The sequence below is a fragment of the Pleurodeles waltl genome, chromosome 4_1, assembly GCF_031143425.1.
Source record: "Pleurodeles waltl isolate 20211129_DDA chromosome 4_1, aPleWal1.hap1.20221129, whole genome shotgun sequence".
Classification (NCBI taxonomy): domain Eukaryota; kingdom Metazoa; phylum Chordata; class Amphibia; order Caudata; family Salamandridae; genus Pleurodeles; species Pleurodeles waltl.
The window spans coordinates 624,309,824-624,334,759 of record NC_090442.1 but is presented as its reverse complement, the minus strand read 5'-3'; the positions used below and the strand labels follow the sequence as shown (position 1 = coordinate 624,334,759).

Genomic DNA, 24,936 nt, shown 5'->3' with positions numbered 1-24,936 from the left:
GAAAATAAATAAACCTTACAAACAGTTCTTTGTTTTAGACAAGTCTACTCTGACCTTCACATTGTTTGACTGTTTGATACAATTGGGGATAATGGCAAAAGCAAGTAATAACAAGCGTGAGTTTACAGTTTAAAGCAAAAGCATAATTTTATCTTCCACAGTTAGAATTTGTGGACTAGAGAAATCGAATTGGAGTAATGCACTAGGAGTGAACAAAACAAGTGATGAGCTTGTTTCAATAAATCCATGTATGGCATAGAAAGCATCGCAGTAGATTTGGAATGTATGTACTCCCAGCTGAACAACTGTATCATTTTATGTTAGGACAGTCTGAGGGTGAAGGCTGAAGGCTTGGATTTTTATTGGACCTATTGTGATTGCACTATTTAAAATGCCCTTACTCTGGGGGGTGTGGCTGAGCCGCTGACCGCAATGGCTGCGGCACTGTGAAGATCCTGCGGCGGCTCCCATATACCCGATGAGAGCGGGCAGCCAGAACACATAGGAAAGCTGACAGGGGCGGCGGAGCAGTGAGGGTTGGGAGAGGATCACGGGGACGTGGCTGAAATATTGCAGTGCAGGGGCGTTGCTGACAATACGGCCTGTGCTCACCTGACCCAGCCTCCATGCCTCAGAGGCGATAGTGGTCTCGGGTGAGCCTGAGGCACAGGGCCGACCAGTGGCGCAGGCCATCTGGGGCAGTCGACTGTTGGTTCCTTCCCCTAGCCTGGACGAGAATGATAGCAGGAAAGCATTGTCAGCTCTCCCTGGACCGTGCTTCGGTGGACGCTGGGTGGCGCAGCCCTTCCTGCCCCATAATGGCACCCATGGGGGGGCGGACGGCCTGTGTTGCGTCCTGCTGCGGTGGGGCTAGGGCCTGGCTTGTCTTCCCAGGGGCTGGTGGTGGCGAGGGTGGCTGCTGGTGGCCCCTGATGCACTGCCTGGCCGCCGGGGGGGCAGCGCTCTAATCAGCTGGTGAACCGCCCCATAATCCTTGCTCAGCACTAGATCCCAACGTCTGGTGGAGTGCCAATCATTGCTGGACTGGGCGGTGGTTCCATGTGCCTGGCCTGCTTTTGCTGGGTGTTCTGGCTGCACTGTACTGCCACGTTGCCTTCTCTTTGAGTGGGTGGTCATGGGGCATCCGCCTGGCGGACCTGTTGGGACCAGCTGCCCAGCAAAATGCCGCATTGCCTGGCCTCTGGACAGTGTGATATGAAGCTCACTAGTATCCTGTGGGCTGTCTAAGGAGGATAGGGGCCTGGCCCCAGGCGGCCATGGCTGGGTGATCACTAAACAGTGGAAACTTCCTTTTAAGAAGCAACAGCAGGCTGACATGGCTGTCTCTCCAGCAACGGACATGGACGGCACCCAGAAGAGTCCAGCATAGGACCAGCCATTCGGGCGGAGGACATACTGACAGATTTGTGGTCCGGATTCCGTGCCATTGATACCAAATTTGTTAACCTCCAGGCTAGACAACATGGAAAGCAGGTTGGATAAATAGCAGTCGTGCCTGGAGGGCGTGGAGGGCTGCATCTCTGCCATTGAAGATGATACAACAACATTGAGAAAGTGCCTTGGGAAAGTTGAAGCGAGGTTGAAAAGAGTGGCTATAAAAAACAAAGACTTAGAGGCTCAGGGTGCTGGAACAACCTAAGCGTAGCCATAATCTCACAAACCACTAACAGAGGCCGTCTTGACCTGTTCGTTGAGAACTTGCTGGTGGAGATGTTGGGAGGTCAAGGCTTCACCTCAACATTTATGGTGGAGAGGGTGCACTGCAACCCTAATCACACCATGGTATTATGCAAACAACACTCTGGGCGTGGTGGATCACCCCGTGGTTTCTCTCAAGGGGACGATGATCCAGATGCTCGGCCCACTTCTAGCATGGAACTGTTCCCTCTCCGGGCTAGATTGGGCAGATCAATTTATGGATCCCACCATGTTTAACCAAACAATGTATCTTCATTGATTATACGTAATGATCACTGTTTCGCTGTTCTGTTGCCTTTATTACAGGTTTCTTAGATAAACTGCCCTCTCCTATCCATACTGACATCCTGCTAGTGGCCCAGGAGTTATCTGCAGTTGCGTTGTCATTCTCCCTTAGTTTATACAAAGATATGTGTTCTAATGGTCTCTGTTCAGTATTATTTGGCATTTTTTGGCCGGGTGAGGGAGGTGGAAGGGTTGTTCTACCCCTATGGGCTGTGCGTTGAAATGTTGTTATGTTATGCAATGCAGTTTTTTCTCATACTTACCTTTCCTATATATAACCACACATTTTCTAAATGTGGAGGCTAATGCCTCTACAGCAAAAAAGACCTAACACTCATGTCCTGGAACATATGTAGCCTCAACAACCCCCATAAAGGCAAATTGGTGCTGCAACACCTCCACAAGCATGTGGTGCAGATTGCTTTGGTACAAGAGATCCACCTCCCCACTGGCGCTGTGCTCTCCTTTGTGTCCACATGGGCCCCCCACCACTACTTTACTAGCTATAGCACCTACTCTTGGGGTGTGTATTCTGGTTCATAAAACAGCACCACTTAGGCCACTGTCAACCTGATCGGATGGCAACGGTAGATATGTGATGGTAGCGGGCTGTTGGATAACCAGTGGGCCACTCCTGGTATTGCTATATGCAGAGGATATATTACTTTTCATTGGATGAAGTAACTCACTTTGGAGAATTCTCCGGGCTGCATATCAATTGGAACAAATCAGGAGCTTTTTCCGCTGATGGACATTACCCATCACCTGCCGACGGAGTCCCCTCTGCGCTGGTGCTCGGACTCCTAGGTATTTATATTTATAGAGACATGGAACAGGTGATACCTTTCAATTATGGTCCTGTGGTGGAGAGACTCACTGACCAGGTGGACAGATGAGTGAAGCTGCCGCTCTCTATGGTGTGCCAGATATCGCTCATTAAAATGGTGGTTTTCCCACAATTCTTGTATCTCTTTTTTAGCATTCAGGTCCTGCTTACTAATTCCTTTTTTGTGACATACAAGGCTTGATCATTCAGCTGGTACGGGCAGATAGACATCCATGCATTCGATGGGAGGTCCTCACTCTCCCCTATGAGAGGTGTGGTTTTGGGGTCCCCCACTTCCAGCTTTACTACCTTGTGGCACAATGTCAGTATTCATATCACTGGTATCAAACTGATGCTCACCTTCCATACTCCATCCCAGAGCGGGACCTGTCGGTTCCAGTTACGCTGAGCACCCTCCTGCCTGAGGGCATCCCAATGTATTGCAAAGATATTCAAACTCTTTCAACAACTAGTTGGGCTTGGTGTAAACTTGTTCGCCTACCTCACTGCGACATGCTGTATTCTCCAGCACTGAAATTGATTAAAAATCCTTCTATACCCATTACACAGGATGTGCTGGTTCAGTGAACATTATATACTTTTCAACTTCATACCATCCGGGATGTCTTTTCAGACGATCATATATTTTCTTGTGCTATAGATGCTTGTTTCACAGATGCCACACATTTGCGGCACTTCGTACTCTATCGTGTACAATGCGATTTGCGTGCATGCTACCCCACTTTTCCGTTTGCTCTGGCTGAATTTTCACCACTTACCCTGGTCGATATGGCAGACTCAGGGGCTTGATTGGTATCTAAACTCTATCAAGTGAGTATTAAGGCTATTCCTGTTCCAGATGCTCAGCTCAGGGAGTCCTGGGAGAGAGATCGGAGGCGTCCACTCCCCCAAAAAGTCTGGGAGGCATTCTGTGGGCAGAGCCAGTTTGTCTGACTTAACCAGCGCCAAAAGCTAGTCCACTTCAAATTCCTAAGGAGGGCCTATATCGTCCCCCAGTGATACAGCCAGTATCGATTTGGGCTGTTCTCCTACCTGCCCCAAATGCCATGCACTGATTGCGGACTTTTCACACATGACTTGGACTTGTCCAAACGTTAGTCGCTTTTGGTGTGAGGTGTATGATCGATTATTGGTCATTATGGGTTGGCCACTCCGTCCTGATCTACTTATGGCCCTTCTTAGCTACACTGGAGATTTGCCAAAGTTCCATTAGGTGCCTTACTACGATTTCACTCTTGCTGGCTAAGTGGGTGATAGAACTTCTATGGGGCTCCAAATATGCGCCAAACATTACTTACTGGCTGACAAGCCTTACATATTATGACCCCAATAGCAAACTTTACGCCTTACTGCAGCCAGTGTGGTCTAGACCTAAAGATATTTTGCAAACACTGAGGGACTATTTGAACACCCTTGCCACTTCCCCGCCACCCTCCCAGACCTCTAACGATGCAAGCTCATGCCGAACCCACTCTTTCCATGTCATTATTTCTGCCTCGTCTCTAATTGACATTTTACTGGCTGTTCGCCTGACCACCCTTTGAGTGTCGATAGAAACACTATTTATAAATGTGTAATGATGGTCTGCTGTTCACATGTGATACAGTTTCTATGCTTGAACTGCATTGCTTTGTGTTTGTTCTTTGTTATGTTCAAAAATGATAAATACAATTAAAAGAAAAATGCCCTTAATCTTTTGTATCTGTAGTTACAAAAAGATGCATTGAGATTGATAGTTGAAAAAAATGATGAAAATGACGGCTTTAAAGTCAGATCTCCATGTCAATGTTGGTAACCACTGTCTCAAAACAATAAGGAGAGAGTGGCATTTTAGACTAAATTAAACGCACATAATTTTCAAATTCTATTGCAGCTCATGCTAACCTTAGAAGGAAAGCAAACCTGATTGTGTATATAGCAATGGGATGTAGAGGGATGATTAAGGATTCTGTATACGTGTATGTTAGAAGGTGGGTTATTAGTTCCAAAGAACGTGAGTCCTTCACAATTAGTAAGTTTGAAACTTTCTCTTTACTGGGAACCGAAAACCTGATTGTAGAACTTGACTCTCAAGTAGTAGATCAGAACAGTTCAAGGCCTGCCCAGACTTTGCTTGCTAGTACGCAGCAACAACACTCTGTAAATATTTGCCCAGCCAGAACTTTTTATATTGTTACACACACACACACACACACAGCAAACACTACACAGTAATTTACAAATATGCACAATTAGAGAGTTGTAAGTACTGTTTGTGTCACCCACAGAACAGTTGGTACCCCAGCAAACCATGACCATAAATCACAGTAGTCCTAAGCATATACCTAGACACAATATCATAGACTGCAACAATAAAATGTGATGCCTACTGGCTTTGTCAGGGTGTCATCACAATTATAAGAATAGATACATGGCATTAGAACTCCTTGCAAACCACATTAATAATGTTCTCTGATTGTACCATCTCTCAATGACATACTATTAATATGTATTACAAGCGTGTGAGCATTTTCAAAAAAGTATTAGTTGATTGAACAATATGTGGATATGGGTTATTTTTCTCTCTATACCACTGCTAATGCAGCTTTAGAACCAACCAATCAGGGTCACACAAAGTAGAGCGCATGTGTAAAAAGATGGGCTCAAGGTGAGCTTTAATACCATTGGAAACCTGTAACCCCACTAGAAGACGCAGGGCAACTTTTGGTGGACAATCTAGGTGGCGGTGCTGCACTTAAGCAGCCCCAGAAACACACTTTATATCCATTGGCGACGATCCTGCAGACTCTTGGGGTATCACGAAAACCAATAAGTGAAATTCACAGGAGCGTATGCGCTGCTCCTTTATGATTTTGGGAGACTTTCTGTTATTAAAGATTACAGCCTTGTGTTTTTCATTTAAACAGAGTGCCCATGCCCATCATTGCTTCCAGGTCAAGTTTGCTCTAAAACGTCTCTCCCTTGTTCAGGGGTTTTGAAGTGATGGAAGATAATGGAAGCATCAGCAGGGTGTACGTGTGCTTATGAGAAGTATCACAAATTAAGGGTCAAGTGTTACACAGCGCACACATGGCAGTGAGTGTGTGTGTAGTGCGTCTGTACAGTACGGAAAGGCTACAGTACTGAACGGTGCATGCAGACTGAATGTGTGTGCTGAACGTATGTGTGTCTGTAACGGTACTGTGCATGGAGGTAACAGTGCTGTACAGAAGTGTGCTGTGAATGTACAATGAGTGCAAGTGTGCCTGCAATGGTACATTACACGCAAGACCTTGAGTTCCAGTTTGGGAAGCCCAGGCCAGCCTGATGAAGACATGAGGAGTAGAGGAATCCCCCAGACAAATTTGTATATTGCTGCATTCCTGTGAACTGGGTGGGGACACACTAGAGGGAGAGAGAGAGAAAGACAGAGAGAGAGACTACCCTTTATAATTAAAAAGGTAGCTCTTGATTCATTAATAGATTATATGGAATGGACCTGGACACAACTCAGTAAGGAGATGGAACTAACATGGGAATCAAAGAGTAAGGCTGGAGCCTTAGAATAATCTTTTGATTCACATATCACTATGGTTGACATCGAAGTGTGAACTCTCACTATCACTATAGCTAATATCCTGATGTGAACTCTGGTCACTTCCATGAATTGTTTTGTGGATCAATCAGCTTCAAAGTCTTGCTTGCTGTGATAAACATCCTTTCAAAGGGAAAGAAGAAAAGAGAATTGTACACTTCAAAAGAAGCAGGATCTCAACATAAAACTTCAAATACTCAGACCGTAAGAGTCTGGAAATGGACTATAAAACGGGGAGGTTGAGATCCCAAACTTTGTCATCTGCCAAACAGACAGATGGGCTGTGTAATGAAGGGAAGCTCTGCAAGATGTCTGCCTATGACCAGGTGCAAAGGCCTGCTGGTCTCCCTTCTGGGGAGACTATTGTTCCTTAACTCAGAGACTAGTCTCCCTTCACTCAGGAAAACCAAGACAACCTGCTCTGGAGCTTTGAGCACCAGTACCTGCCTACTTCCTAAAACCAGTGTGCCTTGTGATGAAGAGAAGTGCTGGAGGGAGAAAGGTCTAATGGGGAGCCCTACTGAAAAACTCCCTGAGCAAGGTGTGAGGGAACGGCAGGGCACCAATCTGGATCGTTGCTCGTGTTCAGTGTCGGCTCAGTAATCCCCATATGCCAGGAGAGGGCTGTCATGGACTGAGTCATGTGCTAAGCACCGTGCTGTATCGCTGTGTTGTGGTCACCCCCTTATGCCAGAACGTGTCAGCACTGAAGTTGCTGCTTTGAGAACGCTGATACGCAAATGCTGTGGTAGAAGGCTTTACACCAGAGGAGTATGCCTCTGATTTATAGAGTACCTCAGCAACCCGGTATGCCAAGAGGGGCTGCCAGTATAAAAGTTGTCAATACGTTGGTGCCGTCACCTGAGAATAGACTGAGGCTGCATTCAGCAGGTTGAGTCCACACAGTGAGAGGGCTGCCCCAGATCCCCTCCTCCACCCCGAAGACTGCAGAGGACGCTGTGGAAGACGTTACACCCAAGCGGGACTCCTCAGACTCTTATTTCTCTTGATAAAAAAGGAAGGATACCTTCCCAACCCTCTTTCCAAATGGGGAGGCTGTCTTTCCATGCCATTGTGAGCTGGGAGCTGCTCTGATAAATTGAGACATTGGCAGCACTGCTCAGGACAGAGGGACTGCACCAGTGGGTGTTGCTGTGTGGCCTGCAAGCAGCACAACTTCCAACAGGATCAGATCTCACAGGTACTCACTGTGAGGGCACTCAGTGCAATGCTGAACACTTTTGAGCTGCTGGAGCATTCCCTGGATGTGGCCACCAGCGTACAGGGAATAACCCCGAACACACCATGAGGAAGAAGGTGGGGCAGGGATTTGCCTGGCAACTTCTATAGCCCCAACCTCAAGGGGATTGTGTTTTTTTCCCTAAATGTTTTTATTCCTTTGAAGAGTTCAAAATAGAACACGTCATTTTTCTTCTTTGAAAGCAAGTATTTGGCTAGATACTGATTTATTGTTTGTATTGTTCACACTTTGAGTTATGAGCTGTGTTCACTTGCCTGTATCTACACTTCCCTCCTGAGGGAGTCTTAGTTATAGCTGTGGATGAGGAGTCTGAAAGTCAAGTGCCAAAGGGGTACTTAGCCCAGTAGCTCACGACCTATAATGGATGGGCCCCAGCACATCAGGAGTAAAAGGCCTAAACCACTGTGGTTCGGTTAGCAGACCCTGCATGCCCTGTGGACTTCTGAAAGAGGTTCTGACAGTAAAAGAACAGGAAAGGAAAAATGAGATCAAAACAGTGACAGGAAACATATTAGATTGGGAAAGTGAGAACGAAACCATGGAGGAATAGCTATGTTTGAAAGGAAAAACAAAAGCAGATAAAAAACCTGAAGTGGACTATCCGCAGAATCCTTTTGAAAGACAGCTGCAACCCTTGAGTTATTGATTGCCATTTTGGGGTAAAAAAGAGAAGGAGCAGCAGGCAGGAGCCAAAAGTATGAAAGGAAACAGGCTTCGTTCAGTGTCTTCTTAAGTTCTGAAACCACAGGATGTTGCATAGTACTGTGGTTCTCGAGAGGCCAGGCAGCCAATAAACTGCAGATTTCTAGAAGTGACCAGTGATGTCCCTTCAGGGACACAGTAGTGTGGTCATGATTCTTTAATGCTAGTTGAGTCACGTGGCAGCACATATTCATTTTATTCAGGTGATTACCAAGATGACAGTGAACAGGCTGTTGTCACCATCAAGTAGGAGAGGATTAGAATTTGGATGAAGTTATACGTTCAGCTTTCAGGAGATACTGAATTACTTTCACAAATATGCTACTTGATACCTAATAGTTTATTCTTCTTGGTGCTGTAGGTCTTGAAAGCAACATTAAGCGATACAACTGTGTTAGAGTGGGGTGGGAGGGTGTCTCTCTCCAGCCTGATACCCGAAAGGTAATCCTGTATTTGCTATTTTTGGAGCTGTAGATGAGAAGAAGGAATTTCGTCTGGGTGGGATTCAGTTTAAGGTATTTACCAAATATGTAAGACTAAACAAGTGAAAGGCAAGATTTAAATAGTTTGCTGTTTGTGCATAAATTGAGCTGAGTGCTATTGCCTTAATGATGGATCTTGACACCTTGGTTGAACAAGGGAATTACAAAAAGGTCAACATTGAGCTTATATCTCATGGATGAGAGGATAAATCCTTGAGTTATTCCAAGGGTTCCCACACATTCAGTCAGCAGATCCCTCGGGTCCCATTTGAATAACTTGATGATGGTTGAAGAGAACTGACATGAATGTTGGTAATAAGCAGTTAAGGAGGACTATGCCTATCAATAAGATATTAAGCACTGTGTAATGGCCATTGGTACTGAAGGCTGAAGAAAAAGCAAGTGGGACAGGAATGGAGGACTGACATGCCTGATACGAGAAGATGTTGGCCATTCATAGGTCCATCTGGGTACTCCATCAAGAAAACCCTGAGCTCCATTCAGCAAAGTTTCCATTCAGAACTGAATCTGGCTACTGTTTGCCAACGCCAGTGAGCCCCTCTTACACACTGAGCCACTGGATGTCAGTAAGTTTCTGAATACATATTGAACCAGCTAAACAAGCAAGAGTCACAAGTAGACAATGGTCACAAAGAAAGGGACTATACCAGGCTTACCTTGAGTACCCTCCTCTCTGATTCCTCAATCCCATAAGTCCATTGCCCCCATGGACTAGTGTCTGTTGTACTCCCATCCAAGGAGAATCTTGCCTAAGGCATGAGGTACTATTTTGATCTCATTGTTCCCAACAGTCGGTAGTACACATTGACTTCAACTATAACCAATATCGAGACTTGTCCCTCATAACACCAGGAACTTATTCAAAGCACTATTCATACAGCTAGCGAGAGTGAGATACAGGTCAGATTGCCGTATAATTGTCTTGGGTCACTTGAGATTTCAGTTGTTTACCCTTTTCTCTATGGTGCGTTTCCAATAGTCCCCTGTTCTATCTAATGTGAGTTGATATTATAGCAATCTACCACATCCTTTACAGACCAAGGTCCATAGCAACCCTCTTTTTCTCTTGCATCAGCTGATAATCATTATGTTTTCAGTGGAGAATGACCAGTGGCACATTCCCTACTCTCATTAACACACGTAGAGAGAGTAGAAATACATTTCCATGGATTATTGGGCATGGTCAAGCAACATGGCCAACAGCACATAACTGCTCCTGGCTCTGTGGCCCTGTTGGACCTGGCCATTTTTACAGGGTCATCCCCAAACTTATTATCTCTTTCCTCCTTTTTTCTGACCCGTTTTGTTGGCGTTAGGACTCTGGGCACTTTACCACTAAATTGTAGTGGTGATTGGTTTTTCCATGATTGCCATATTCGTTAAGACCTTAGTAAAATTCACTAGAGGTGCCCAGGGCCTCTAAATCAAATGCTACAAGTGGGCCTGCAGCACTGAGTGTGCCACCCACATGAGTAGCCCTGTAAACATGTGTCAGACCTGCCACTGCAGTGTCTGTGTGTGCAGTTTTGCACTGCCACTTCGACCTGGCAAGTGCACCCATTTGCCAAGCCCAAACCTTCACTTTTAGTGCATGTAAGGCACCTCTATGGTAGGCCAAATGGGCAGGGTGCAGTTTATTTAAAAGGTAGGACATGTGTTAGTGTGTTTTACATGTTCTAATAGTGAAATACTGTCAAATTTGTATTTCACAATTGCAAGGCCTGTCTCTCCCATAGGTTAACATTGAGGTTACATTTATATTCCTCTTATGTGTAATTTCCCATTGTGAGCAGATAGGGATGTGGAGTTTGGGATCTCTGAACTCACAATTAAAAATACATCTTTTAGTGAAGTTGTTTTTTAGATTGTCTGTTTCAAACTGCCAATTTTAGAAAGTGGGCATTTTTTTGCTTAACCACTCTGTGCCTCTGTTTGGCTACTGAATCTATGTCTGGATCAGACTGACAGTTAGGCTGGTTGCGAATTCTCTCTAGACAAAGACACAAATGGAGCTGAGGGATGCCCTGCATTTCCTGATGGGTCTTTCTGGGCTTGAGGGGGAAGGAGGAGCGGACACCTACACCTGAAAGGGATGTACCTCTCCTCACACAATGCAGTCTCTGACCCCCTGGAGTGTGTCTGGAGCCAGGCTTGGGCAAGGCAGGTTTGTGTGAACAAGAGAGACTTTCCTTTGAAGATTGCCTACTTCAAAGGCAGAAAAGAGTATAAGTAGTGGACCAAAACCCCCAGACTTTCAGTTTACTTCTGGATCAAGAGAAACCTCTGCCAAGGAGAACAGAGTGATGCTTGTGGAGGACCTGCCACTGTACCTGTTGCTTTGCTGTGCTGGCCTGCTGCTTCTGCCTTAAGAAGGAAAGGACTGGACGTTGCATTCTGAAACCCTGCTTGTGATGTTTCTCAAAGGGCTTGGACTGAGCTTGTCTCCTGTTAAGAAGTCTCAGGGACATCAAAGTCTTTGCCTGCCAGCACCTGGGTACTCCTGCCAAGCACACTGCCTTGCCAAGTGGTGCTAATTCAGTTCTTTGGCCCTAAGAAGTGAAAGCTGGCTTGAAGCCAAGAAAAACCAGGCACAAATGACTCAAGAACCTGCTGCCTGCAACTTGAAGCTGTGGTCCCCACTGGAGTGTAATGACCCCGACTGACAACGCAGGCCAGATGACGCTGCAGCCACACTGAAGTCCTTCAACATCATGAGTCCAGAGTGCGGCGCCTGTAGCTCTGTGGTTTGACCGTAGACCGAGAGATCACCCCATCATGCCTTGACCCGCTCAATTGATCGACACCGCTAGATAGTAAGGAACCGACACCTAATCCCTTACATCATCACCTCCCCTGTTCTTCAGTAAGGAGACAATGTTGCACTAGATCCAGCAATGGTTCAGCTTGTTTTCTTTGTTACCAAAGGGATTGTACCTGGGGGTCTGTGTGACTTCATGACTGGTGCACCCTCCCCGTGAGTGGTGTTAGACTCTTGGGAACAATGACGTTGTGGTAGCCCCAGTTTGAGCTATTGTGTTTTTTAAGTGTTTTATTGGAATTTAGGGGGTCATTCTGCCAGGGCGAAGAATGACGGAAGCACCGCCAACAGGCTGGCGGTGCTTCAAACCCCATTCTGACCGCGGTGGTAAAGCCGCGGTCGCCCCACCGGGGCCGGCGGTTTTCCGCCGTTTTTGGCCCGGCTGGGAGAATCCACCAGGGCAGCGCTGCAAGCAGCGCTGCCCTGGGGATTCTGACCCCCTTACCGCCAGCCTGTTTCTGGCGGTTTTCACCGCCAGGAAGAGGCTGGAAGTAAGGGGTGTCCTGGGGCCCCTGGGGGCCCCTGCAATGCCCATGCCACTGGCATGGGCAGTGCAGGGGTCCCCTAACAGGGCCCCGGCCAGCTTTTCACTGTCTGCCCCCGTCGCATGGCCGCAACACCGCCGGCTCCATTCGGAGCCGGCTCCTGTGTTGCGGCCTCATTCCCGCTGGGCCGGCGGGCACTAACTTGGTTAGCGCCTGCCGGCCCAGCGGGAATGTTGGAATGGGGTCCGCCGAAATTTGGCCGAATGGCGGTTTCCGCCTGGCGGGCGGTGGTAGCCGCCCGCCTAGGTTGGAATCACCCCCTTAATCTTTTAAAATTCATATTTCTGCTTATGTATGTGGGATTTTTGTTTTGGTTTTGTTTGATCTAGATAAATATGGGTTATTTTTCTAAACTAGTGTGGAGTCTTTGTGTCTGTGTTTTTACTGTGTTACTGTGTGTGTTTGTACAAATAATTTATACATTGCCTCTGAGATAAGACTGACTGTTTGTGCCAAGCTACAAAGGGGGCGAGAAGAGATTATCTGAGCTGTGTATTTTCCTTACCCTGACTAGATTGAGGGCCCCTACTTGAACAAGGTGTAAACTGACTGCCAACTTGTGGCTGTATTTCTAACAGGCCCCATTAATAACCCTGACACATTCTGGACCCGATACAGAAGTGTTGACACCCTAAACACTGGATACACATTTTCCCTCTTTGAAGCCCTCAACTGTACAGCTCTTCTCCAATCTGGCTGCATTTGAAGGAGCAGCTCCATGTGGTAACATGGAAGGAGTGAGTCTGTAAATGATCCTTCCTGGGGACAGATGCCTCTGCACCCGATAGCCTGGGATGATTTCCAGTTGGGCGATTTTTGTGTGCGCTGGCCCACATCTTTGCTCATTTCCTGAGGGAATTTTACTGGCCTGAGAGGGAAGGTGGCAATGGGTTTCCAGCTTGGGTCGTGCTGTGGGCCTAGAAGCAAGGCAGAGACAGCCTGCAGTCAGGGACAGGATGCAGGCCTATGGACCCCACAGAGAAAGACAGCTATGCTCCAAGGGCAAAGGCATTGGTTCTTATCCATGTGGAAGTGGCTCTAACTTATAGGGGACCTGAGGCTGTAATGAGATACTCTGGGCTCCTTAGACTGTCTACCATGTAAGACTTGGGCCTTGGGAGATGTTGGCAAACTCCCTGCTGCTGGTGTTTGAGGGAATTATGAGCAGCCCACTGGTCTGGCCTCCTGTTGATGATGGCCCCACCTTACTGGACTCAGCTGAGAGGGCTGATTTCTCCTCCTGGACTCCTGAAAGTACAACAATTCTCTGGAGACATTGGGGCTTTCCTTTACTTTCCTACCGCCTCCTCCAGTTAAAATTAATGCTCTGCTTTTGGCATACAGGGTTTGAGGAGACTGGTATAAGGCTGCACAGCAGTGACTTGTTTGCGATGGCAACATCTAGTCTCACTCCTTCCCCTCACATATAGTGGTATACGTACAGATGTACTTTATGGGGCCCTGGTAGCAGTGGAGTGGTTTGCATGCTCGGCCCTATGGGCAAAAGATCACTGCACAATATCTTCCAGTGAGCTAATCTGCTCCTTCAGAAGTACAGACAAAGTTGCTGCCTGGCCTGTCAATGACTGTAGAATCAGTTTTCGAGCCACTAGTAAGACTAAAAAGCTAGTCACCTGGGAAGATCTTTTTTTTTGGTAACTGAAATTCATCATGAAGAAGCACAAGCTGAAACAAACAATGTTCAAACAGAAGCTGATGAGTATGCATCAGAAGCAAAGGGCATTGTCTTGGACTAGTAAGTTGGGATTGCTCCTGACATCCTGGAGAGTACTCATCTGGGCCTTAGATATTGACTGAAGTTGAGAAGTTGGGTCACACACTGGAGAGGAAAATACATGTCATATGCCTGGATATGAACTTTCTAAGGACTAATTTGTGGAAGATCAATGAAAGAACTCTCCAAACGGAAAGGACCGTTGAAGTCCTGAGGGCAAACCTGGATGAGCTAAATAACATAATTCTCACTGTCCGAACCAGCCACATAAACAAAAAATAGAGGATGTGGAGGGGAGATCCCAAAGGTGCAACCTGTGGTTTCTGGGATTCACGGAAGGAGCTAAAGGCTGACATCCTTAAATATTTCTGGAGATTTGGATCATGAATACGCTTCCACCTAAGGGAGTCTTGAAATCTTTCATGGTTGAGAGGGTTCATAAAGCTTTCATGCCAACTCCTCCATCAGGCGCTCCCTCTTAGGATGTCATCACCAAGATTTTGAACTACTGGGATAGGGTTCTCATCCTTCAGAAAGCCAGGGCCATAAATTACATTAGGTACAAAGGAGCTGTCATTAGGATATTTCTGGATTACATACAGAGTTCAGCAGCTCTCTTGACCAGTGAAACTAAAGTTCAGGGCCATGGGTTTGAACCCTGTGTAAATATTCCTTCCAAGCTGTGAGTTGTGAATAAGGGAAAATCCCACATGTTCACTTCTCTGGAAGGGGTTTGAGACTAGCTCGAGATGGGGAGCAGGTCCGGACCCTTGTGGACAGTGACTGCGGCTTGTAAATTGTGTAGCTATTCAGATGGAAAGAGGTGCTTTACTGGCAGTAGTTGGAGGAATTGGAGAGGCAGAAGTTGTTCTGGTAGGGTGGTGGAGGGGCCCAATACATTTTTTTGTGCTGGGTTTTCCCTTGGTGTTATGTCCACAGAAACGTCTGGCAAAGGCTGTGAAAGGAGCCAAGATAATTCAACAGAGTGAGAGAGGAATAGGGTCACTTATGGACACTTGGGAATAACTAAATGAGTCTGGGTCCTGGTAAAGGGAATATTATCCTGCAGAACAGGTATGACTGATGTTGGTGGCTTCTGCTTATTTGGTTTCTCCTAACTAAAGAATGATTACTGGGTAGTTGTCTTAGGGCAGCTGGAGTGAAGTAATCGTGGGCATATCCAGGTTCCTTATTAGGCCTAGATACTAATTAGGGGCAACTGACCTCCAGTGTGTTACAGACAACTAGGGTGATTCAAGTAGTGGATCTACAGTTAGGGGGTAGGATTCTTTTTTCCTTTCTGTTTTTCTTGCAGGGGATGAAATCTTGATTTTAGAAGAATTGAGGGGAAGACACGTTATTAAAATTTACAATGCATTACCTTGTGTGGGAAAGTTGTTTGCTTGGCAAAGACTGAGTATTATTGAATGATTGTTCATTGGTTATAGCTTATTACAGACACATTTGTATTTCAGGAGTCCCCCACATACTAGATGAGCAGTTTTCCTATATGGAATCCTTCTACTCCTAGCTACCATGGCATTATATGGAGCTGGGATGTTACCGGGTGCACATGTCAAGAGATGAATGCAAAATTTAAAATACTTATGTGGAATATCCAAGGGTTAAATAGTTACACAATGCAACACAGACTTCCATCCTTCTTTAAGTGACAAATTGTAACCGTAGCCTACCTTCAGGAGTCCCACCCTACAGACACAGAGGATGTGAACGTTAGAATAAAGGGGAGGGGCTCAGTGGTGTCCTCCACTTTCTCTGCATAGGTTTGATTTTGGGTGGTAACTGAGATTCCTTTCTGTCTTAGGTACTCAGAAAGAGGCATCAAGGGTAGAAGGGTTATCAAACCTGGTTATCTGGACAGGAAAAAAGTATGTATTCTTACCACATAAACAACTTTTTTAGCAAAATGACAGACTTGCTGGCTGTGTACGTAGATGTCCCAATGACATGGCTGGAAGACTTCAGTTGTGTCCTGGATGGTGACAAATGCCAACCAAAACATAATCACAAGACAGGTATGACCGCTGCCCTGATGAAAGCGGTCAGTAATTTGGGGTATATCGATATTTGGAGAGTTATAACTCTGTCAAAAAAGAATACTCTTGCCATTCATCAACTCATAATACCCTCAGTAGGCTGGACCGTACTTTAGTCTCAGACATGGCCTTCCCCTGAATACACGCTGCAAGGTGCTTGGGCATAGTCTTTATGGCTATGAGATAGGTGCCACTTTTGAGCTGGCTAGTCTGCTTGTATACTACGAACACTATACCAACTACCTAGAAGAAGGAAAATTGGGGCACTATGGTCACCACAGTGAATGAATCAGAGGCGATGAAAGCACTAATGATGGGAGAATGCCCGGCAATGTGTATGGGACAAAATGCAACCCTAGAGAGACCTGAAAGCTCAGGAGGAAACATATATGAGACAAAACAACAAGAAGCTCAAACCCCTCAGAGACAACAGGAAATTGTGGGTGTAAAGAGAGAAACAGAGTAATTTTGTAATCAACTACATAAACCTACCCTAAAGGAGAACTGACAGATTACATAGAGAGAGAGAGAGACATGTTTAGCAAATTGCTGGCCTGTTTACTAAAACGTGAATGCGACATCTCTCTCATCCTTGCTCCAACCCTCCCTTATGGCTCATCTGCCATGATGCAGGTGCAAGACATTTTCAGGACTATGAGTGAGGAGCTTGAAGGGGAGAGTATTATGGAGGAGTTAAAGAACTCAATGCCAAAAGGAAGGCCCTGGCAAGTGACCTCTTTTTTGTCAAATTTATCAGATGCTTTGACCCCGTGAACTAAGAGACTACTGGAGACTTTTAAGGATGCTAAACAACTGGGTATACTTCCATCTACCATGCAGGAAGGCATAATCTGCATGATGCTTAAAGCAGGGTTACTCTGTGGATCCATCATTCTATGGCCCACTGACTGTGTTTAACTCAGACACTAAGGTTCTTGTAAAAACCTGGCCAATAGGCTACGGATGGTGGTGGGAAGCCTGGTGCATGATGATCAGTCCAGCTTCATAACTAGTCATAACACAGCAATGTATATTCTCAGACTAACACACATGCTGCACTTGGTAGTTGATAAAGATGAAGACCTTTGGCAGGTAGCTGTTACCCTGGCAAATACTTTTGATACATTAATACATTAATTGGGGTTATTTAATGGAGGTCCTGTGACATATGGGTTTTGGTCCTGTCTGGCACAGTTGGGTGTACATGATCAATACCAACCCTACAGTGAAGGTCAAGAACTGCAGAACTGTTTTAGAAAGCTGGAGTATTGAGCATGGTATCAGTAAGGGTGTCACCATTACTTTTCTCCCTGGCCCTTCAGCCACTGGCAATTAAAATTAGTATATAGCTGGGAGACTGGGGGATTAGAGTATTGGATACCACCCATTTGATCTCTTTGTATGCTGATGGTGTTTTGTCTTATCTAAAATGCCCCAGGAACAACCTTAAGAGTTTTGCCATACTTGGGGACGTAAAGTAGCAGGCTTCAAGGTCAACAAATGTAAGACCATTCTGTTCTTTTTGAGGGCACTGATACAATATCCAAAGGAGCAGTTGCCCGACATAGGGCTTAAATGGCTAATTTGCGTATTTACTTACTTGGGTATTATTGTGACATTGACAGCTGAATGACAATACGCTGATAAAATGGGGATGGTGTTAGAAGGATTACAGTTGTCGATTCTGTTTTGGAATTCTTTACTCCTATCTATTATGGGAAGAATCACATTCATCAAAATGATGCTACTACTGAGATGTTTGTACACTATAATGTATTCCCTGTGCCCTCTGACTCCTGACATTTATAAGAAATTGAACAGCCTGCTAGTACCTTTATTCTGGGCTGGTAAGTGGAGTAGTATAGCAATTGATATGGTAAATTAGACTGGGTCAAGGAAGGGCTGGGCCTCCCCAACATGGAACTTTATGATTACGTGGGACATATTCAACATGCAGCTAAATGAGTTACACCAGATGATAAATGGCAGAGGTGGTTACTCAGTGACATGTATGGGGATACCTCATTGTTGGAATTACTCATAAGAAGATGGCATGTCACTGGAAACTATTCATAGATTACGTGACAGACTGGCTGGCAATTAGGAAATAATAGTTAAATGAATCCTTACACGACCGATATTCACTAGGGACCTGGACATTTGGATCCTACAGCCATTTCAGAGTATAAACTTGGACATGTCCGTGCTATGCTGGAGGTAGGGGAGCTGTCATACATTAAGGGATTTGTACCCTGAGAGGGAGTTCATTACTTTTCAAGAAGCACAAACTGGATTTGGGTGACCCTCCTCCATTGGCATCCTTGACACAATATTACAGTGGGGAACGGGTCATTGCCTTAGGACCTTGATGTACAAGGTTCTCAAGGCAGACATCAACAAGCCTGTATTAAAGAATCAGCAGGCATGGGAAGTGAACATAGTTGAACAAATAGCAGATAGGAATTAGGGGATAGCATGTGTTTTAGTAAAAGAGGTCTCCAGGAATGTAAGATTTAAGTTGCTATATTTTAATTATGTCCACTGAATTTACTAAACCTCAGTCAAACTGAGAGGACTATACCTGGTTAGATTGGAAGTATGTGTCAGGTATAGGGTGGATGGTGCCACCTTTCAACACCTCACATGGACCTGTGATAGGGTGACAGATTTCTGGAAAGAGGTGGTTTAGAGGTTGTATGTGTTGTCTGGGATTCACCTGCTGCTCTCTCCTAAGTGTGGTCTATTAGGTATTGCTGGCAGGTCTAAGAACAGAAACAAATGAAGTATACACTTATGCATCTTGAGTTATTACTAGCAGAGAGATGTACAGCCATTGGCTTGTTGGCCATCTCTGAGATAGGAAGGAAAATGGCAGATGAATAGCTGAGAATATCCACGTTGGGATGCCTTCACCATCAGACAATTTTGAAATTGATGCAAGATGTTTCTGATGAGAAAGCCTCTGATGGCACTCATTGGCTATTCAGCTGGAGGCAGCAGGAAGGTCACATGAGGCTCAGATGGCGTTATAGGGCATGTAGCCACAGTACTGGAAATGTGGTTGCCATCAATTTTAGGCATTGTTTTCTTGTGAAAAGCCTTTGACATTTCTGATTCTACTGTAGTGTTAACGAGATGCATACTTATGGTTATAACACCCTAACTATGGTCACTCCCTATCTTGACATCAACGAGGCCTCTGACAAGTTCAACTCCTGCATGGAATATCTTATTGACAAGTGTGCACCACTGAAGTGCACATTATCCAGAACAAAACCAGCTAGGCCCTGGTTCTCTAAAGAGCTTTATGGAGAACAAAAGCTTATCAGAATATATGAAAAAGAATGGAGAAATGCACTCTCTTTTCTGAGTATGACAGCTTCATAAAGCGAGACAACAATCCAAAGGCCATTTCCTCAGAGCCAAATCCTCCTGTATCGGAGTCCTCATGAATTCTGCAAAAAACAGTACAAAGCTTCTGTTCGAGGTTACTGCACAGTGTACTAACTCTGCTATTACTTCAGCTCCTAAGCCATCTATGGCACATTGCAATGACTTTGCGGATCTCTTTGATAAGAAAGTTAGAGACATCCATATTTCGCTTCCCATCAATAACTTCCTTGAAACAGTTGGGTCTCTATTGTGCAAAGCAATACAATCATCATCTTTCTCTTTAATCTCTGAGCAGGACCTATGACGAACTATCTCCAAATTAGTCCTCCCAAAAACATCATCAGGAAGCTATTCCAGGATCTATCAGAAAATCTCTTGCCACACACCTACTTCCCATATGGCCCACCTTGGTCAATTCCTCTCTCTATCAGGGCCTTTTCCCTGAATAACTAAAAATCACTCCACTCTTGTAAAAACCACCTCTTCATCTATAGAACCTGAACAACTACCACCCAGTTTCCACACTCCCATTTTTAGGCAGTCATCGAAAGCTGCGTAGCATCCCAACTAGCCCCGCACATCCAAACAAACAACCTCCTAGACATTCTCAAATCAAGTTTCCACCAGGGTCACAGTACAGAAACTGCAATCCCCAAATAGTCGATGACTCATTTAGGAATCCTTGATTCAGGCAACTCCTACCTTCTGGTCTACCTGAATTTATATGCTGCATTCGACACTGTCAAACATTATGACCTCCTTTGTATTCTTGAACTACGCATGGGATATGAAGGAATGGTCTTTAACTGGTTTTCCTTTTACCTATCCAACCGTTCCCAAATTGAAAAAATGGGTAACTCTTTCTTGAGACCAGTCAGCATTCACCAAGATATCCCCCAAGGTTCGATCCTCTCCCCAATCCTATTCAACCTCTACCTAGAACCAGTATGCGTGATTCTCAGAAATACTGGGATTCTCTTCCACATCTATGCTGACAATACCCAAATATACTTGAAGATCTCATCCCTGGAGGACGCTGATCTGCTTTCAAATACAGTCTTAAAGATTCAAAACTGGATGTCCATCCACCATTAAAGATGGAACCCACCTAACACAGAATGTCTTTTGATCTCACCTCTGAAAGCAAAAAGAACTGTACAAGAATGGATGGCCAACTTTCCAGCCTTCTTAGGCTGCCCCAACAAAGTCATGAGTTCCAGGTCACTAGACCATCCTGGACAATCGTCTCAATCTTCACAACCACATAGCAGCCATGCCAACAGTGCATGACACCCACTGAGGCAGCTTTGGGGCGTCAGACAACTGGTTACGGAACAGGACCTCAAAGCAATGGTGCAGTACCTTGTTCTCTCTAGACTAGACAATGGAAGTGCCTTTCTCTCAGGCATTCCCAAAGTTAATCTAGGCATCCTGAGAGAAGAACTACATGCTGCAGCATGCTTTGTCTTAGGTCTCAAGAAATTTTACTACATTCCCCCTGCCCTCCTAACCCTCCAATGGCTACCCATTGAAGTGCTGGCCCAATTCAAAATCGCTTGCATCCCCCACAGGGCACTGCACTCCTCCTCGCCCTCTATTCAAAAGAGAAACTGAAAATCTCCAGGGCAAATAGGGGTTACAGAAATGCCTGATCCCTGCTCTTGAAACCCCCCCTCCCCCCCTTCAGATGAGAACAATACATGAAGGAGTCCTTCTCTGGCAGCGCTAGTGGAATCTGGAACTCTCTGCCTCCCTCACTCCATCTAACCACTTCCTAGCAACCTTAAAAAACGCCTCAAGCTCCTCCTATTTGACAGACATCTTGGTTCACATACCCTTGTCCGAACTACTGCGCTGATCTGCCATCGTTTAACGGTTCATGTCCTCTGCCCTTTTGTTGTAACTGTCTCTTGTAGTAACTCCTGTATACATACACGGATATAAACATTTGAGTTCAACTACTATTAATGTAACCAGCTGTAACCCTGTATTCTGTGTGTTGTAAAGCGCTTTATTGCTTTACAGCCATGTCCGATCCATATAAAATTGCAAAAGTAAAAACATAAAGCTACACTATATGATTTTGTATTTTAGCCATTATGGACCCATAGTCTGATTAAATCTGCCTTTGAAAAGCAGCAGCTTTAATAGTAAAATCTAGATTAAGGTAGAACCTACTAACGATTCCGAAGGCGGGGAGTGAAATGAGTGGAGTTCCATAAAAACACAATATCAATCGGTTTGAGAGTAGAGAGAAGTAGGCGTGATTCTGGACATCACTTTAATTATTTTGCCTCAAACTTAAGCACGTATAAAGTAAATATTTGAAACAAGAACCATACATTGAGCTGGCTTGTAGTGTTTGCCACTAGTTCTAGAAAACCCACATATTCCCTTTTCCTGAAAATTACCCCATTCGAGCATCAACACACAATAGTACACCCTGTACAACACCCTATATCACAAAACCCTATGGCATAAATGCTTCTTTCTGTTTGCATTATATGAAATACCAAAGGGAACAATATAGACTTCAGTGTGAAATAAGAGGAGAACCCAACAAGTACCACTTACCTCCAATGACACCTATGCATATATAGAGTTGAATCACACTGTTGCAGAAAGAGGCGCCAATCATCCCAATGCTGCACAGAATGCCCCCTACAATCATTACTGGCCGGCTGCCATGTTTGTTCACCAAAATACTGCTTATGGGACCTATAGGACGAAAACAAGCACAAAACAGTTTTTGTATTCATATATCTTGCCATTATTTGACAGCGTTTGTTTAAGTTACACAAGCATTACCTATGCAAGTTCAAAGTTTGATAACTAGCAGCATATTCGTTGTCAGTTATCATATTGTGCCACGAAAAACAGAATCTGAAATTTCCAGTTTCAGGAGAATGAATCGCTTGGTGCAATAGTGTCCTGGTTTTATTTCATATATTTACTTCTAAAAGTAAGACAAGCAGCCGGTTATCCTGCTTCTAAACTCGTGGCTCAGAGTCTGTTGAACAGTAAGGTGAGAGAAACTGTGAAGGGGTAGCATGGAGGAAAGCAAGAGGAAAAGGAAGGGGGGGGGAGACAGACAAATTTCAGATAAAAGGAAGGAGTGCACAAGGATTCTCACTACTGGTCACACGTTCCTAATTATAATATGGCAAAACGGAGAAGAAACGATGATCTGAAGTAGACCATTTTATGGCCTGAAGAATTAAATTATCATTCTCGTTTTATAGGACATAAGGTGAGTCCTCCATGTGGCCTAGCAATCCAAAGCATATGATGCCCCATCGAAGTTGTGGTTTCCTTAGTGGCACCGCGGCCCCAAAGGAGGTGCCAGTGAAGAGTCGCAGGCACAACGTACTGCGGACCAAATGCTAGTCAGAAAAATGTTGGAAAATCATCTGTAAAAACTTTACACAGATTTATCTTGCTAATCTACAATCTTCAACACTTAAAGATTTATCATTTTACTGCTCTGCCTACTTCTCTTTTCTCCACCACCTATCTTCCTCTGACCTCTTTCAAGCCTTTTGCGATTCAGTCTCTGACCGGACCGCCCATCCTCTACACACATGCAACCTACTATCTTCTTTCGCTGCTTCCAGCTCTACAGCAACTCTCTTTTCTACCCTGCTGAACAGGCAATGTTACTGTATGTTTTGTTTCAAACTTGGGTTGAAGTCTCTTTGTACACTGTTAACAATCTTTAGTTGTTCATTGAAAGGTTTGCCCCTCGTCTCACAAGTCTCCTGCACAGAGTACTTATACACTTCAGCTGACTAGCGCTTTATAAAAATACAAAAATGAATGGTATAAAAGAAAAAAATAGTTATTTCGCAACAAAAGACCTTTCATACCACTGCCAATACTGTTTTTGAACCTCCTTAATTCTCTATTTAGAATCAATGGTTGATCTATTATAAATATGTGATTTCCAATTTGCGCTGTTTAACTTCCTTTTCTTTTCTCTCTTCTCTTTTATTTCTTTACTAAAACATAATAAAAATGCCAGTATTGTATAGTACAATTTTATATTCCTGTTAGATAGGTATTTTCATCTTTATAGTTCTCAAGTTCATTACACTTTTTTTTAACTTTGTTCGGAACTATGTAATACAATTCTATATATTTCCTATTTTACTAGAGTATTCTAATTTACACAATAAAGCATTATTAAAAAAAAACCAGTGGGCCATTAACAAAAATGGTATTCCTAAGATTCTTCAAATGCCGTTTATTGTAAATTGCACTTAGCTCTCCCTCTATAACTACATTTGTAATATATTGCTTTGCGACCAATATACTTAATAAGTTGTGCTGTAAAAGCATAGCTTGCCCCCATTTTTTGTCAGACATTTCTTGAGAAGATGAAACCTTCCCTTCCAAGACGTCTTGCAGAGTGTTTGGCTCACTCAATACACTACACTTTGTTGTATGCTTTCTGCATCGTATCTTTCTTCCGGCATTCAGAATGTTGTGCTTATCTTGTTTCCCCACTTGTTGTAGAGATCATACTTTGTTGAGACGCTTAACTAGGATCTGAAACATATGTCTTTATCCGAGACTGTATGGAAAACTGAGCTGAAAAGGCCTCAGTTTGGATGCTTCAACCACAGTTTGCTCAAAACTCCCACGATGAGCGACGATGCCCCTCTGCTGAATATGTGTCCATAGCAGGCTTAAATACATCTTTCTAATAATTATCAAAAGAGTTGGCATGTGATGAATTATGTAAAACACAAGGATTAGTATACGATTTCTAAAATGTATAACACATTATAAATCACTTTAGCACATATATAGAAATATCAGAAGCACTATGAATCTATAATGAAGCAAACATTATAGGTTGGTTATGGGCAGCTGAATAAAACACATTTATAAAAGGAAAAACATATTCACTTGACTACATGAATACAGGAAATACAATGGGGGCACATAAGAAGAAAATTTAAATCACTATTTAAGCACTTCTCCTTAATGGTGGTTGGCAGGGCAGGAACTATCTTGGTATGTCAGAGTCTAGCTGACAAAAAACAGCAATCACCTTTCTAATGGTCTGCAGAAACCTTGTATTGGGTCTTTTAAAATTATCCAACCCTGTTTTGTCCTACTTCTGGTCTTCCAAATCAAATCTGATATAATACATTTTCCTTGCAAGACGTTTTCTCAATCTAGAATCGAGAATTGATCTTTGGAATTCTAGCACTGCCTGATCCTGTCTTTTTCCTATAAAAGAAATTCAGTTTACTCTCAGGGCGTGTTGGAACACATTCATGGAGTTTTTGGTGGTTCTTCGCTCCCAAGACAAACAGTTTTTTGACGGAAATTCCCAGGGACCAGCGGTGGAGGAGGCAACCTGGGGCACTACTGGCACCTTTAGCTGTGAGGGTCCCCCTGCGGGTCCCCGCCCCTTGTGCTGACTGACAGTGGCCTCCCTGGGTGTACGCATACAGGAGGAGCGCTGCCTCATTGGTGGGGGCCGTTT

At 44.5% G+C, this 24,936-nt stretch overlaps 1 protein-coding gene across 13 annotated transcripts in view; it reads right to left on the bottom strand.

The window, feature by feature from the left end:
• Nucleotides 1-24,936, bottom strand: part of SLC16A7 (solute carrier family 16 member 7) — a 475,851-nt gene that overhangs the window by 87,396 nt on the left and 363,519 nt on the right. For all 13 annotated transcript variants that reach the window (XM_069229066.1, XM_069229064.1, XM_069229065.1 and 10 more), the window contains one exon: nucleotides 22,014-22,157. In XM_069229066.1, coding sequence (XP_069085167.1) covers nucleotides 22,014-22,157 — 144 coding nt within the window. The remainder of the gene's footprint in view (nucleotides 1-22,013; nucleotides 22,158-24,936) is intronic.